Source organism: Mytilus trossulus, chromosome 2, assembly GCF_036588685.1.
Source record: "Mytilus trossulus isolate FHL-02 chromosome 2, PNRI_Mtr1.1.1.hap1, whole genome shotgun sequence".
Lineage (NCBI taxonomy): Eukaryota > Metazoa > Mollusca > Bivalvia > Mytilida > Mytilidae > Mytilus > Mytilus trossulus.
Genome location: NC_086374.1, coordinates 78846328 through 78864245, shown reverse-complemented (window position 1 = coordinate 78864245; position 17918 = coordinate 78846328). Strand labels below are relative to the sequence as shown.

The window sequence follows — 17918 nt, the reverse complement described above, 5'->3', positions numbered from 1 at the left end:
AAACTGCAATTTGCATGAAATGGGTTGGTGTGGATTAAAAAAATGTATGGTGTGAGAATTTTCAAAAGGGTGATTAAAGAATGAACAGCATTCTCATTTGGTAAAAATAGTTTATAAATCTTACACATCTTAACAATTTTGTGTCACATATTCTGTGCACTTGGAAAGTATGACATTTAAAATTTGTGAATAGTTCATATAAAATATCAATAATACTTCAATTAAGTTAATGGTTGAGATATACAGAATTGATTTACTTTTCCAAAATGATTTTAATGTAAATTTAGAAGAAACATTAATTCAGTTATGACATGTTTAAGAAAATGATATAAATTTGCAAATTGCAGTTAGCTTTTAGTGTATTTAATTGTAGATATTATGTCTTTAGTTAACTCACCATTCTCTTTGAGTTTGATTTAGTTTATATGTTGCTGACCTTTGACCTTTGTTATCATAGTTACAGCAGATGTTTGCTGCTGCCAGTAGACGTCCCACACTTTTTCCTTTTTCCGGAATGTTCTCTTCTTTCATGCACCAAAACTATGTGGTAAGTGTTGTAGGGCTGCTTCAGTTTTTGAGTTCAAAGGTCACACTAACAAATCAGAAACTTGTCATTCAGTGATATATATTATCCAATATGATGTATAAAGCATTTCCCAACTACAAACAAAGATTAATTTCTCTTATAAAGAGTTCCATTATATTTTGTTTAATTTCAACTGGATATCATCCTATCATAAGATATTAACTATATTTGAATACAGGGTCCAAGCAAGCTCTTCATGTTTAACATACAGGGTTCACCTGACCTCATCCTAATTTATGGATTAGTGATCAAAGTTAAATTGTTGTTATCAAGTCTGTTTCTAGGATTTATAAGCAATAGATTAACTATGTTAGGTGTCTGGAATGATAGCAAGAGGTACATGTCAGAATGGCAGGTTTCATCTGTCAGTTACTTCATTTTAACATGATAAATTTGTAAACCTTTATGGATTGTTATGAAACTTGGACAGGAGCTAATCTTAATTTTTTTACTGTTAAATAGACTCCCTGTTTACATTCACCACTTTTACACTGACAGCAGCAATCAAAGGTGTGACACAGGGTTCCTTTACAATTTTTAAAAATATTGTTTTCATTTAAGTTGTTGTGTTAGATGAATTTATAATTTGCGAATTTATTTTATTTTTGTTGTGTTTCTTCTGTCAGAATAATGCTAATGTGTCTCTCAGATAAATTATCAAATCTTTTATGTTGTAACTCAATTTGTTCTATTTTTTTTGTCATCTTTTTTCTGAATTTTTTCAGAATTTATTATTCTAAAAGACATGAACTGTCTGATTTGGATTAAATATTTGCAGCTCTTCAAAGGATCCACTTTCACATTCTATATCTGTCTTCCAGTAACGATGGAACAGTAATTTACTCTTTTTTTGTGCCCTGTGTAACACATTGCAGGGGACATGAAAATAATGGGTGTCCATTTGTCCAGTCTTGTTAGCTTTCTCAAGTTCTAAAATGGTGAATGAGTGATTCCTTTTAAAAGGGTTATGCCCTTAGGAAATATGAATTAAGTGCAACACTGAGGACATTGGAACTTTTTGGAAATTCTTTGATTAAATTACAGAGCCTGTTTGGACCTAAAGTTGGAACTTTGCTTAATTTCAAAGTTGTCCCTGCTTGTTCCTTGTGCCAGTTTTAAAGTATGAAATATATTGTTTTTTTTATATAAAAAATAATGGATATTGTCTATGAGTTCCTGACACAAATCTCTACACACACTTGACCAAACCTTTATATGTGTAATTACTGTTCATCTAAACGTCAGAGTTTTAACACAAATATTAATAGCATAAAAGCATACTTTTGTATGATTTTAAAATTAAAATGGCAAAAAAACTGTATGTTAGCATACTTGATGCCTTAAGCCGAAATGTTTTCAATGTAACAGGCAGCTGATTTGTTGGTGTGACCATATTTCAAGACTTGCATGCAAAATTTAATCTGTTTAGAATTTGCTTTTAATTAGTATTTAAAATAAACATTGGTCAGCAGCTTGACATTTTAGCTTACTTGGTCAAAACGGCCAATATGAGCTTTTGCCATCACTTGTCGTCTGTGCCTAATTCATCAGTCTGTATACAAAGAAAGTATAAGGTCATTTTTATTAAACATCTGTTCTACTCTAAACCACAAACTATACCGCTATAGGGGAGATGATATTTTTTTCTAACATAAAATGTTGTTTTGTGTACTTACATTTATTATGATGTTGTAAGTCACTAGACTATCATCATTATTTTGGGGACAGACATGAGCATCCATCAAGTTTTAGCAATCATATCACAGATGATCTTAGTTTATTTGAGGAGAATATATTATAACTGTTATTAACAGGTCAGTGATTCAGGCTCCTTTAGTCTAAATTTATTAATTCCATAATGAATTTAACATGAGATCAAAAGTATTAAATTGACCCAATAAAATTTGAAATATATATTTTGCTTTCCTTATATTATGTTTTGAGTGTAAACTATTCAAAGTACTCTATTGCAGTGCTAATTATCTCAATTGGCTTTGCTTTGTTTTAAAAAACCCGCACTTTCTTTTCTTATATTTTGTTTCACCACTAGTATTTTTTTTGCATGTAAATTCCCCCCTAACTACTTTTTATCCCTAACAACTTAATGTATGAATAAAAAAAACAAGAAATATGTTTTTCAGCACAGCATAAGAAATGGCCTAGCAGTTAAAACAACCATAGATAGTTAAAATATCAATTATAAACTTATTTTTTTAATTTCAATTGTGAAGGCTATTGCTTTTTCAGCATACATCTTTGAGATTTACTGTCACTTATAAAGTAGTTAGATGCTAGGTATCATTACATTATTTCTTCTGCTAGCAAGTTCACAATTGACTCCCTGATGTTTGTGAGAATATCCAAGACATTGTCATTACCAGATCAAAAGCCTAGAACAAATTTCGTCAGTTTTGGAAAATGTATTTACAATGATTTATAGAATAACTAAATCAAAGAATTAGGATATAGAAATATATTTCACGAGTGGCCAAACAATATATTAATTGATAAACAATTATTATGTCAGTACTATTCGGTCACTAGATGAATATTTTTTCGACATTTTTTTAATCTTTTTCTATGCATTCATGATTTGCCTTAATGTGATGTCATTGACAACACCTATTCTTGTATGAAGTCAGAGGAGTGAAATAACTGAAATTATTTTACATATGAAATTTTTGGTTTTTATTTCACTGGGAAATCCAAGATGCCAAGGTTAAGAATTCATGGGTCCAGATGTAAGAACCTGACTTTAATGAACTGCATCAGACCTGGTATATGCTATCTATGATTCTAAACAAGAGCAAGCCCAACTTGATTTAAGTAATGGGTTGCCTTTGTGATGTATATGATATCAATAGTGAAAATTAGGCTACAATACATAAGTGAGGTAAGTGATACAGGTTCTTACAACCACAAAGTAGCTGCTCACCTGGCTAGAGTGGTCTGCTGCCTGACTCTCTCTAGTATACTGAATGGAACATACATTGATATTTCATTGGTCATAAATTCAAACATGCATGTCAATGAAAAAAATGGCAACAAGTTACAATGTGGTAAGAGAAATCAGTAAATTTAAGGGAGAGATAATTTTTTTTAGAAAAAAACAATTTTGTAATTTTCATTTGTATGGTCCTGCATATGGTGTCTATATGTTATAGCTTTTTGTATATTGAAATTATACTTTCTACCCTTATATGGTAATTATTGCCAAAGGTGATGAAAGTAGATGTAGAAGTGTTACCCTTATTTGATAGTTTTAAGTTTAAATCTTCTCATTGGTTGGATATAGGCTACTTCTTACTCTGTCATGGTAAAAAGGAAACTTGTTCATGCAAAGCATACCCATATTGTCTACAAACTGGCCTAATCTTGGTTTGACAAATACATACATGAAAACAATATTTCAGTTGAATCCCTCATATTATAAAATCCATTTAACTTTTTTCAACCTTTGTTTATTAAAATTTTGTTTTATAAAAAGTGTAATTAATATCTTTCTCTTTCATACAAAAGACAAGAATCTTTTAATTCAGGTACCTGATAAGCCACCTCAAGGGGACCAGAAGCAACAGTTGCGAGAAATTTTAGCCCAGAAAAGCAAAAGCAGACAGAAAAAGAAAGAACAGTGGCCTGATGGGACACCAGGTAGTACTACATTTTCTGTTGGTCATGAAGATTGTTTATAATATATGTTTAGATTTTACATATGTAGATATTCGTGGTGGTACCACCAAAAAATGAAATATGCATTCTTTTTAGCTGTTAATTATTACTAATTAACTCTCAGTGCATTATCTCCAATACAATGTCTTTTCCATTGGATATTTGGATGCTTGTGTAACTATCTCCATTAAGAATAATAATCACATGTCTTTTTAATTCTTAATTTATTATTTAAGGACCTGGACAATTTCACCCAGATGAAAGATTCCCTGTACCTCAGGTACCTGGAATGCCACCTTGGCAGGGTCCACCAGTGATGGGACCTCCACCACTTCATCCACAACATATGAAACCAGAGATGCAAATGAGAATGAGGGGACCATTTCCTGAGGGGATGCGACAAGGAGTTCCTATGCGACAACCAAGACCTGGTGGACCAATGCAAGGACCACCTGGACCTTTCTCCCCAAATAGACTACCTGGACAGGTATTACAACCAGGTCATCATCCTCAGGTAAACAAACTTAAAAACCATTTTAAAAGTAAGATATTGTTTGAATGCCAATAAGACAATTATCTGTCACTATATGGGTAATGATGTGAAAGAAAGAAACTATATTATAGGTTACTGTATAGCCTTCACCAATTAACAATTCAATCAATAAAACCTGATTTATGACTATCAATAAACAAAAGACAAATACATTGTCTGACAAACAGCAACCAATTCAACCACAGATTAACATGTTCTGGTGATGTGACATGCACATAAAGAATGTTATCATGACTGTTGTATATGTTGAATTTGTCATGTTATCTAGGGTTTACTGATTTTCATTTTAACAAAACCATAAAATCCATAATACACAAGTTTATGAAGTAACAATATACAATCTACTGTACAGCCACACACATAAGAGGGAAGGATTACCTGATTTCACTTAATCTAATTAACTACTTTCAGTTACTAAGCAGTATATGATACCTTATAGTTTATCATTGTTTTGATTGGACTTATGTTTTTGTTATATTTTGTTGAGTTATTTAGAGTTACTTTTATTCAAGTTCCCATTGTACATTACAGAATCAACTGGAAATGTACCATCAACAGATGCAACAGCAGCAGCAGTCCACACAACCACAAATACCAGGCCAGATACCCATGGGGTACAGACCACAAGACATGCCAATACACCCTGGACATCCGGGACATCCGGGACACCCAGGACACCAACAAAGAATGGCATTTGATCCAAGTAAAGTACAACAAATACCACCATCCTCTGTAGGCAGTGCTCCAGAAGCTTCTGGTTCTGAGCCCCAACAGAAAGGATTGGAGTCCAGAATAGCAACTGAATCACAAGTTGGTCAGATACCCAGAGGACCTAAAACAGAAATGACTAGACCAAAACTGTCCATGTCATCATCAGATGAGAAAACAGAGGAACATGATAATATTGATGATTTCCTAGGTAGGCATAACACATAATTGATATGGCTAGCTACTGTGATATTAGTGAACTTTATTACAATCCAGGTTACCACTACTGCAAAACATAAAATGATAAGGGGCTGATGGCAATTACAGATCATTCTTTAAAACAGACACATCATGGCTTTGTATGGAATTTTTGTAGGATTTTCTCAGAAACAAGGAATGATAACTTAATGAAATTAAGTATCAAGTTTTTTCTCAGGGAATTATTTTACATAGCACCCATTTATCTGCTATTTGCTTTCATTTGAGCATGTTATAAAATGTGATGCACTTTCACATCCCTTGCTCGTCAACTTCTTGTTAACAGGATTTCTAAAAGGGAATAATTATTATTGAGCTCAACCTGTTTACCCTAATTTACTCCAACTTAGAGATTATTTTTTTTGTCTGTAATGTTAAGTTGTTGAATTTTCAATAAATTATGTAGATAACAGAAGCTTTATGAGCCCAGGACAGGTAAGTCAATTTCTAATAGTTCAAGGTATTGATTATGCCTTCATTAATTTGTTACTGTTATTGTTAGCTTGTTTCTTTATTTGTCTTGTTCAAGCTTTTTATTATACCAAAAAGGTAGTTGGTCACAGGCTTTTCTGTCACCTGTACAAATAAAGTTTTTGGATGTATAGTATCATTTTGCCTGTTTCTCTATTTTTAATTTCCTGGTCAATTTGTGTGTATGGTTAAGATCCTAGCAACTACAAGTCATGTTATTTTTTAAAAGTAATTCTGTTATGGTTCAGATTTGAAGAAGGTCAATATAATAGTGAAATAATTTCAATATGTCTATAGGTCCAGTTTCAATGTTATTTAGTATTATTAAAATGGATAAGGGGTAAAATGGCATTTTGTAATGAAAGTTTTTTCTTATTAATTTATGTTAAAATTTCAATAATTCTTGAAATTCACTTTCTCAATTTTTTTTAGTATTTTAGTAGAAAATGCAACTTTGGTTGAATAAGGTTGATTTTGACACATAGTTTGAATGTTTTAGTTTGCAGGTAAGACATAATCTTTTTGTCAACCGTTTATGATACTTATGTATTATTTTATTCAGAATTAAGGCATAAAGTGAAGGACACCTTCAAATCTACAATTTTTTATATTTTTTTTGCAGATTTGGATGGATCATTTGATATTCTAAAGTATGCTGACCCAGAACTTGATTTAGATTTAGAAGGAAAAACAATATTTGATGACCTTGAGGATGAACCTGTTCCAGACTCTGAAGATAAAGGTCACGATGAAGGTGCCAGTAAACAAAATAAACCAAAAATAAATGAAAAAGGAGACAACATTAAAGTTGAAAATGTACAAAGCAAGCCAGAAAGTGATTTTCAGACCAAATTTTTAGAATTTAGTCAGAAGAAACCAGATGATCAAACTAGGGCTAGTAATTTAAGTGAAACTGAAAAAAGTAAGCAAGAGATAAATCATATTGCAGCATTATTACAAAAGACTGAACAGATGGGTCATAAACTAGAACGTAGAGATTCCCAGAAATCTGATGGAAGTGGAAAGGATCATACTGGTCCTAATACTCCATCAGGTATGATTGATCAAGTTGGAAATATTCCACCACAAGGAATGTCTGTAGGACGACAAGCTTATCAGACAAATTCACCAATGCACCCATCATTTCAAGCAGTGCCATCACCAGGATCTGCAAGTGGCAGTTTTCAACAAGGTCCAAGCACTCCTGGACTGGTATCACCTAAAATCCTGCCATCTCCTCGCAGTTCAGCTCCATCGCCGAAAACCCCTAATGCTTTATCGCCTTTCAGTCAACAACCATCAACTCCAAATGTATCTGGTCAGCAACAGTCACCATTTTCACAACCAACTAATTCTCCTTTTTCTCCATCTGTTACTTGTTCTCAGTCACCTTTTAATGCAGCAGCATCAACCTCTGCACCTCAGTCACCTTATGGGCCTACTGTGTCACAACCTCCATATGGGCTTCCTCCAGGAAGTCTACAGGCAGCCTTCGGTACACAGTCTTCACCCATGACCTCCTCCCAAAGTCCTGGTCAGAGGTCACCTAGAGGTACCATTACACCAACTAACCAGTTTATACAGGGAGGACCCTATGGAAAACCCTCTGTACAGGTCTCACAACAGGGTGCCAGTCTTGGGCCATCACCAAATAGCATGATGTATGGACAAGCCATGGCTGGTCAAAGGCTTCCTTACACAGGTGTTACAAGTGAAGGATATGCTACAGATGTTGATCCAAATATGCATGTTATACAGTCAGGACTAAGGATGCCAATATCAACAGTCCAAAGTACCATGCCTTACCAACCAGGTCCTGATGGAATGCCACGGTTCCCTGGACAACCACAGCTGAGAGGACAGGGAATGCCAACAGGATTCCCTGGTCCTCCAGGACAACCAGGTATGGCAGGATTTCCACCTGGAATGAGAATGAGACAGCCTTCACCAGGAATGGCATCTCCAGGGGTGACGATACCAACTTCAATGAATCCATCAGCTAGACCTGCATTATTACAGGAGCAACCATTACTTATTCAAGACTTACTGGAAAAGGTTTGTAAAATAGTTATTATCTGACCGCAAGAAAAATGTTGGTGTTGTATAATGGTATCATGTCGTCTGCATTGTCTTCCGAAGACGTATTTTGTTTCCGGACAATAACTTTTGTTTTAGTAAATGGATCTCTATAATTTTATACCAGAAGGTTCAATACCACTAAAAGAAGGTCGGGATTGATTTTGTGAGGTTATGGACTCAATAGTTTAGGAATAAGGGGCCCAAAATAAGCATGTTTGGAGTTTTCAAACAATAACTTGTGTTTAAGTGTAGGAATCTCTTTAAAATTATACCACAAGTTTCCATATCATAAAGCAGTTTTCCATTTTTTTTCCCCCAAAATTTCTCAAATTTCAATTTTGGAATAGTTTGAAGAAGAAATTTTAAATTGTACAATATTGCACAATAGATTTGTAAGATCTTGACATTTGTTTTGTGTCAGAACCTGTGTTGTGTCAAAAATTTGATCACAATCCAAATTCAGAGGTGTATCAAGCTTGAATGTTGTGTCTATACTTGCCCCAATTGTTCAGGGTTTGATTTCTTCAGTCATAAAATGCTGCACCCTGCGGCGCACCTGGTTCACATCATAAAAAAATATGGATTATTTTATCTTCTTAAATTTTGGTCAGAAGTTACATAATGATTAGAAGAGGAAGCTAACTATTTGTACATCACAATGTGGCTTAGATATAAAAAAAAAATATCTTTTTTCCACACATACAGACATACTATTAAAATATTGAGATGTGGTATAATTGGCAGTCAGACAACTATCCTGCAGAGATCTTAGGAATATGATGTCAATGATTACAAGTCACCATACATAATTTAATAATAAATAATAGTTTAAATTGTCTGAATTTGGTTAAATTCTTAAACCCACATTTAGAAACCATTTAAAGGCTAAGACTGATTCTATATTTAGTTATAAATGACATTGAACATTATGATTCTCAGTTGCTGATAAGTTAAGGATCACAAATGATAATCAATTTATCACAACCCAGAGCCACAGATCAGTAAACAGCAAATTAATACCACTATACACCAAATTAAACCTTGAGAAGAAATCTTTTAGTTACTGTGGATTCATTATTATTTTTTGGAAATCACAAATTCAAATGTTCAACGAATTACAAATGTGCTATAGGCTTTGTATGCAAAAACTGGCAAAACCATGAAATCAAATATCAAAGAAAATGCAAGCTTTCCTCAATCCATGAAAATTGATAACCATAAAAATAAATGTATCCACTGTAACATTAATATTTCAATTTTTACTGTAAGATTTTTATGGAACATTCATTCAATAAATGCTTCTTATCTTCTTAAATTTGTGTAGGAGAAACAAGAGCAGCAAAGACAGGCACAACAGCAGGCAATGATGCACCGAAGGGAGGGAGGTCCTCCGGAAGGCATGATAAGTACTGGACCACAACAAATGTCTGTCCCTGCAGGAATGGCTGCTTTTAGACCTAGAATGATAGAACAAAATGTGATGCAGAGGTAAATTTATTAAAATGAACACGGGTGGAATAATCTTTAAAAATGTCATTTTGTCAACACAAATTTATGCTGTAGAATATTGCAAATCCTTATAATTACATACAGATTTCAGATTTTAAGAATTATGGGTAAATGTATCATTGGTTTTCATATTCGTTCCAAATCTCTGGACAAAGTAATTTTCTGTCATTGTAGGCATCCAGTGGATCCTAACTGGATAGGCCCAAGGATGTTTGCACAGTCTCCAGATGGTCAGCCACAATTTCATGCTCGCATGCCAGGACAACAGATGGGTCAAGGACCAAGGCTTCCAGCACCATTCCCAGGTCAGGGAATAGGTCCTCAAGGGATACCACCCCCACCTCAGCCTCCTCTCCCACCAATGCAGGGTAAGTGCAATTAAAAAGAATGTTGATATATTTTTTCTACTTAATAGACAAAGAAAAGATTACTTCACTTTGACACATTGTGGATGGGTGACCCCTGTTTAAACCCAAGTTCTTGAAATTTAAATTTTAATTTATTGAATTTTAGATATAGATTAATTCATTTTAAGTAAGACATACACATGAATAAGAATATATGGGCCAGCTTAGTTAATTGTGATCAGATTAAGCCAGGATTATGCAAAGATGTAAGATAAAAGCAGCTCTAAAAGCCTCTAGTTTACAGTCCTGCAGTTCTCTACCCTTACCAGTGCATGTATATTATTTTTTTTGCAGGTGAGGTTAGCCCAGAGATAGAAAGACAGCATGTACAGTATGAAGACTGGCTTATGAAACATTCTCAGTATCTAGAGATGCAAATAAAAGCATTAGAGACACAAATAGCAAAATGTAAACGTACAAAGAAAGCTATCAATGCTAGAAATAGACAGGTAATAGTATACGATAGCCTTGGGCTGTTTTCTGCTCTTTGGTCAGGTTGTTGTCTCTTTGACACATTCCCCATTTTCATTCTCAATTTTGATATGAAGAAGTTATTCTTTACATAGCTAACAAACAAATAAAAAAACAACTAAAGGTTAACAACAATTATTGTTAAATATGACATTTATAGCTTTATCTGTAAGTTATTGAATGATAGTTGATTGTATCATACTGGCTGAAACTTCATATTTAATCAACAGCTCAACAATGATAAATTGTAATGTTTGTGTTTTATCAGAGCTGTCAAGACACCTACTTCTGATAAATATAATTGGTTGAATTAGGAGTGTGGTTAGGCTTAGCACAACAATCCATGCATTCTTGTCAATATTGTCATAAATCAACATAGAATTATCACACTATCTTTCAAAGTTTACAAATAATTTAATAACAGTATTTGCATGATATTTTCCCTGTTGTTCATTGTAGTTATGCTTTATGAAAGAAGTAATTTTTAAAAATTATCCTATAATAAAAGTTGATTATAAATATTAGGCTAAGAAGATTGGTAAAGAACTTCCACCAAATGATCAGATAGAACTAGAAAGAACTACACAGGAACAAACCATGTTACAGAAACAACTGGAAGGCATGAGGAAGCAGCTACGTCATCATCAAATGGTCACGCAGGATTACAGGTCAAAGAAAAGGGTTAGTACACAATTTTAAATAGAAATGTGTAATATGTATGTATTTTTGGGAGGCTTGGACAAAGTCCAATACAAGCTTGTATATAATTGGATGCATGCATTTATAACAGTGATGTTGAGTCGATGGGCCGCTGGGGAATAGTGTGCATATTATATAAGAAATTAACTACTACAGTTTTCAACAAGGGAAGATTGCACATATGTTGAAGTTGCTGCTATTATAGAATTGTTAGAGGATTTATCTCATTTTTCCAGTCTTTTTTATAAAAATATATGAAAGAGGCTACATTTATTGTGTAATCAATTCCTCCTGATAACAATGCACTGATTATCATATCTTTTCAGGAAAGGTTTGGTGAACCACAAGTCTCAATACAGCCACCAGAAAATCAGCCAACACACCTACAACCAAGAATTCCTCATAATGGTTCAAATAGACTACCACAGTCAGTACGGCAGGAGTATGATGCTTACATGATGAATAAATTGCGTCAACAGCAAATGACTGGACAACAGCCTCCAATGGCAGCAGCAGCACCACGCCCACCTGTTCATATTGTCGAGGTAAGTAACACTATCTGTATACCATAATATCAATTCACATTCATTGAAATAGATGTAAGTAATCCTTAACAAAAGATAAATCTTAAGAATATATTCATTACTCCAAACTTGATTACTCCATAGAAAAGTGTCTTCTTACATATTGATTCACATTTTCTTTTGATTGTACTAGTATTGCTTTAGTTCAATTTGTAGTCCTATATATATATCTTGTTTGACTCTTTACTTTTAATGAGGTTGAGGCTCTTTCTAAGAATTGATGAGGATTAATCACTCAAACCTAAATATGATCATAATTTGAGAGGATAAACTAATGTTTGTATATATGTAGTCTTGTTGGTCTTAATCCAATTAGTTCTGTTTAATCAATTAATTATCAATATTGATATGAGACATAGATTCCATGGTGCCGGTTTCTTTTTTGCACCCTAACAGCAAACAATTACAAGCTTCTGTGTTTTGATCTTCATACAATTATGTTAGAAAAAGATTTTTTTTGGTCTATTGAATGTTAATTTAAAAAGTAAGTTGCTAACATGGACTGCATTCTGTGATGATAGCCAGACATTTTTGTTTAGTGATTTTCAGATAGTTTTCCTAGGTTAAACTACCTTCAAATTTTGATGCATGAGCATTCTTCAAGGATTGTATTCGGAGTAAATATTTTGTAAATCAGTCTTTTTATGCTGCTGTATTATAGCAGTCATAATATTAGGTCAGTGCCAAAAAAGCTTTGGCCAGATAAAGGTTATATTAAATGGAACCCATGATCTGAAAAAAAATTGCTTAATTTATTATTATACACAAGTTTAAAAGAGGGAACAATATGTCTTTGCATGCCTTCAGTTGAAGATTCGTCTGACTACCAAGCAGTATTTATTGGTATTTGGCTAGATCAGTGGAGCAACAAGAACAACCAATACACATTATAGAAATTAGCAAATGTTATTTTTTTTTAATTTCAAAATTAGGTTTACTGAATTTATAAAACTAGATCACATGTGATTATATTATAAAGATGAATTAAGTCATTCTTTATTACAATGCAAAAAAAGGATGTATCATGCTACCTCAAGCTAGAGTCATCCATTTCTGGTTTTATCTGTAAGACTGCTTTCCTATATTCAATGGATACAGCCAAATCAAGATAAATAATGTTTGGAAGTCAAAGGAATCTGACTCCCTTAGTTAAATTTAAGATCATGGGATTATTATATTCCTTGGCCTGTTTGCTTACACATGCCCTCTTTGATTAAACAGTATGACCCAGAGAAATCACCCAAAAAGTCATCTAAAGTCCCTGTGGCAATTATACAGGTGAGAATTTCAATCTATATATATTATCCTAGTCAGTGCATGCACCGCTTTAATTAACATTGTCTTGATGTTTGCAGATCGCTTTTTATGAGGCTGAACCTACTGGTTTATGATAGGATGATGGTTTTACTCAATAATCTCACAGATACTAATGTAGTATTTTCTGTACTGGTCGTATAATTGATCTTTGTTCAGCTGTTATGGCTAAGGAATAACCTTGTGCAAATCAACTTTTCAAGGACAAAAAGAGCAATATAGAAAATGTCATATAACAATGTCTCTGTTCATTAATTATTTATTTAATGATAGAATTTTTATGCTCCACCTACGATAGTAGAGGGGCATTATGTTTTCTGGGGTGTGTGTCTGTTGGTCCGTCTGTTTGTTCGTCCATCCGTCTGTTTGTTCGTCCATCCGTCTGTCCTGTTTCAGGTTAAAGTTTTTGGTCACAGTAGTTTTTGATGACGTTTTGTCCAATCGAATTCAAACTTAGTACACATCTTCCCTATGATATGATCTTTCTAATTTTAATGCCAAATTAGAGTTTTTACCCCAATTTCACGGTCCATTGAACATAGAAAATGATAGTGTGAGTGGGGCATTCGTGTACTGGGGACACATTCATGTTTTAAATGTTTTCTTTAGTTTCAATTTCCCCTCATTTGTTAAAAATAACAATCTTTTGCATGGTCCTTGCTGGGATATTTCTGTAATTATTTTTTAGAGACTTTCTGAATTGAGAAAATCTATGTTTAATTTTCTGTTGTTCCCTATTCTGGGATTCTATCATAGCATTGTGACTTATAATTTTCCTCTTAAATTTTGTCAAGGGAGGTATTGCATGTGTTCTTTATAGTGTGCTTTTCGGGGGTAAAAAGGTTCAGAGTGGTATGATATAATGGTATATATGGTCAGTTATTGTCGTTTTTGTTTGTTTGCTGATTCCCAGTGCTTCTCCAATACCAATGGGTTAAATAGGAACCAATATTTTAAAATCTTTTTTGTTATTTTCAATGCCCTCACTGCTATTCAAAGGGGGCATTAAGATTAACCCTTGTCCATACATCCTAAATTGATTTCTTTTCTTTAACATTAATTTACCTCAACCATATGTTTTGATAGTAATACACACAATGCTTATTACCACCAAAAACAGATCCAGTTTGAATATAGGTGGCATCAATTTCACAGTTCTTAAATTGCCTCCCTTAATAGATTGGAAAATTGCTGAATTTACCTTTCCTTCTTCTTTAACTTTGACTCAACCAAAATATTTTGAAACTTGTACACAGTTCTTATTACCACAAAAGTGCATATCAGTTTGTATGTGATATTTATATAAGTGTATAAATGCTCTTAACATAATTTAAAACTGATATTGTCCATGTGAAACTTGGGTATTCCAAGGGGAAGTCCCCTGAAAGAGAAATGTTTCACATGAGTAATATTTGAAAGATATCTGTGTTATTGTTGAGTTATCCATAATTTTAATCGTACATAAACAGCAGAAGCACTATATAGTTTAATTGTGGTGAATGAAATAGGTTGTCAGTTTATAGCAGAATAAAACCAGTTAGATCTGTCTGTTTTAGGGAACATTGTTGGTGAGGAGGAGTTGGTATTATGCTTCTGAAATTATTTCACAATTTTGTATTGTAATGTTGCTTTGGTAAAACTTTTGTTTACATGTTAAAAGGAAAGTTCTAAGCAGTTGTCTTCTCTGATAATGGAACAAAATGACCCCTCCATCTAAGATAACAAATACTGTCCATAAATATTGGCTGACTGTAATGTAATCCATTTACCAAGGCTACTATAATTGGAAGATAATCGAAAGCACTCATTTTTTCTTCTAATTTTGATATATTGCAACCATGCTGAAAATATACGATTTTTTTACACCCCATTGTTTCATTGTTACACATTTCTGTATTTGGTATTCACCCTAAAAAAACTAAAATTTGATAATCTGGAATGAACAATTTTTTTATAACCAAATTTTGAAATTCTTCTCAGAAGTCCCCTCTCCTCATAACTCAGGTGATTGGGTGTTGTTACATGGTACAGGATGCTATGCAACTGACTGTTTTGCTTTTAAGAGAGTAATTCGCCATGGAAAGGATGATGTGCTTCTTAATTTGTAATGTACATATTGTTTGTGGAAGCACTGCCTTTGGTAAGTGAAATAAGGGATAACTGGCAAAAGACCAATTGTCAGATCTTTTTAAATAAAAAAACTTGAAATCCGCAGGTTTGTCTATTTTATTTTAATAACCAAGAAAACTGCATAAAATCTCATCTTTTTTTTAAATGTGTTTATGTTGTGCATTTGTCTTCTGAAAATAGCTCATCATCTGGAAATTGCTGTTCGTTGTTTTATCTTGTCTTTTATTATAAATGTTTGTCTTGTAATTTTTTTTATGTCTGTATATCATTTTTCATTAACTTGAAATTAGCTAGATATATGTTTACTAAACATTCAGCACATTGTACTTTCAGGGAGCTTTTAAATTCTATGTTTCTTCGATTTTATTGTAACTCCTTCAACATAAGTCAGATAAAACATAATCCACACCATTTTTATATCAGCAAGAGTGCATTAGAGGAATGATATTGTAGGTGATTTGAAAAAAACCATCTGTGGAATCATTTAAATTTTTGGGGGTACCAATTTTTGTGGATTCAGCAAAATTTGGATCTTTTTTTTTTCTTTATTTCATGGTTTTATCAATTTATTTTCAGTATGCAAACCTATAGGAAATTTGAATTTGAATTTAATGACCCACTTAAATCTAATAAATAACCAACTTTGATAATGAGTTTTGATTATTTCAGTATTTTTCAAGGAATTGTCTCCGGTCGTCAATTATGCACCCCCATCCCATGATGTTCTGCTTCATTATCTTAACAAATGACAGCATATGTACTATCTTTAGTATGGGTCAAAGAGATATCCATTGATTACATATTTTGTGAAGCAGAAATGTTAGCATATATTTGTTGACATTTTAATATTTGCAAGAGGAACATACTCAAAAACTTCAATATACATAAATTACATTGATTCGTAATACAACAGTTCCATCTTTTTTTCTCTTTTATATTTCTCCCTGCAAGGAGAAACATATTCTACCTCTTTAACTTTACACTTCTAATTTAGTATAGTTCCCTTTTTTGGGCAGGCATTTGCATTTAGCTTATTTATCAGTTTTAAGCATATTATTTGAATAAAAACAAAAAAAAACATCAATTTCCATAGTCTTAAAATGTATGCATATTTTATACTTTTATCTTTTTTCTCAGCTACAACATCTTAAAATACATGACATATGGATTACAATCTGGTGGCCGAGTCAGTCTTAACTATTGGTATAAAGCTTTATATTTCAGAAGGTAGAAGACTGATGCTACATCCCTTGTATACAGATGTCTTATGTTATTGCTTCATTCATCCACCCAGGCTACTGGGCTTGGCTGGGATGAATTATGTTTTAGGAAACTACTCCCTGAGATTTTCTTTCATTTAATGAAGTTTCAGAAGGGGTTTTGCTGTATTTTTATTCAAATGTTTTCTCTCGTGTTTTTATACGACCGCAAATTTTGAAAAAATTTTCGTCGTATATTGCTATCACGTTGGCGTCGTCGTCGTCGTCGTCGTCCGAATACTTTTAGTTTTCGCACTCTAACTTTAGTAAAAGTGAATAGAAATCTATGAAATTTTAACACAAGGTTTATGACCACAAAAGGAAGGTGGGGATTGATTTTGGGATTTTTGGTCCCATCATTTTAGGAATTAGGGGCCAAAAAGGGCCCAAATAAGCATTTTCTTGGTTTTCGCACTCTAACTTTAGTTTAAGTTAATAGAAATCTATGAAATTTTGACACATGGTTTATGACCACAAAAGAAAGGTTGGGATTGATTTTGGGAGTTTTGGTTCCTACAGTTTAGGAATTGGGGGCCAAAAAAGGGCCCAAATAAGCATTATTCTTGGTTTTCGCACACAATAACTTTAGTTTAAGTAAATAGAAATCAATGAAATTTAAACACAATGTTTATGACCACAAAAGGAATTTGGATATTGATTTTGGGAGTTTAGGTCCCAACAGTTTAGGAATTAGGGGCCAAAAAGGGACCCAAATAAGCATTTTTCTTGGTTTTCACACCATAACTTTAGTATAAGTAAATAGAAATCTATGAAATTTAAACACAAGGTTTATGACTATAAAAGGAAGGTTGGTATTGATTTTGGCAGTTTTGGTCCAAACAGTTTAGGAATAAAGGGCCCAAAGGGTCCAAAATTAAACTTTGTTTGATTTCATCAAAAATTGAATAATTTGGGTTATTTGATATGCCGAAGCTAACTGTGTATGTAGATTCTTAATTTTCGGTTCCGTTTTCAAATTGGTCTACATTAAGGTCCAAAGGGTCCAAAATTAAACTTAGTTTGATTTTAACAAAAATTGAATTCTTGGGGTTCTTTGATATGCTGAATCTAAAAATGTACTTAGATTTTTTATTATTGGCCCAGTTTTCAAGTTGGTTCAAATCGGGGTCCAAATTTAAACTTTGTTTGATTTCATCAAAAATTGAATAATTGGGGTTCTTTGATATGCCAAATCTAACTGTGTATGTAGATTCTTAATTT

The 17918-nt window shown here is 33.1% G+C and overlaps 1 protein-coding gene across 8 annotated transcripts in view; it reads left to right on the top strand.

The window, feature by feature from the left end:
* Window positions 1-17918, top strand: part of LOC134708063 (histone-lysine N-methyltransferase 2C-like) — a 78990-nt gene that overhangs the window by 46426 nt on the left and 14646 nt on the right. For 6 of the 8 annotated variants that reach the window (XM_063568354.1, XM_063568357.1, XM_063568355.1 and 3 more), the window contains 11 exons: window positions 458-547; window positions 4126-4237; window positions 4492-4769; window positions 5340-5727; window positions 6868-8300; window positions 9649-9812; window positions 10008-10201; window positions 10535-10689; window positions 11237-11392; window positions 11737-11955; window positions 13216-13272. In XM_063568354.1, coding sequence (XP_063424424.1) covers window positions 458-547; window positions 4126-4237; window positions 4492-4769; window positions 5340-5727; window positions 6868-8300; window positions 9649-9812; window positions 10008-10201; window positions 10535-10689; window positions 11237-11392; window positions 11737-11955; window positions 13216-13272 — 3246 coding nt within the window. The remainder of the gene's footprint in view (window positions 1-457; window positions 548-4125; window positions 4238-4491; window positions 4770-5339; window positions 5728-6867; window positions 8301-9648; window positions 9813-10007; window positions 10202-10534; window positions 10690-11236; window positions 11393-11736; window positions 11956-13215; window positions 13273-17918) is intronic. The other 2 variants (XM_063568360.1, XM_063568358.1) reach the window with 2 other exon arrangements.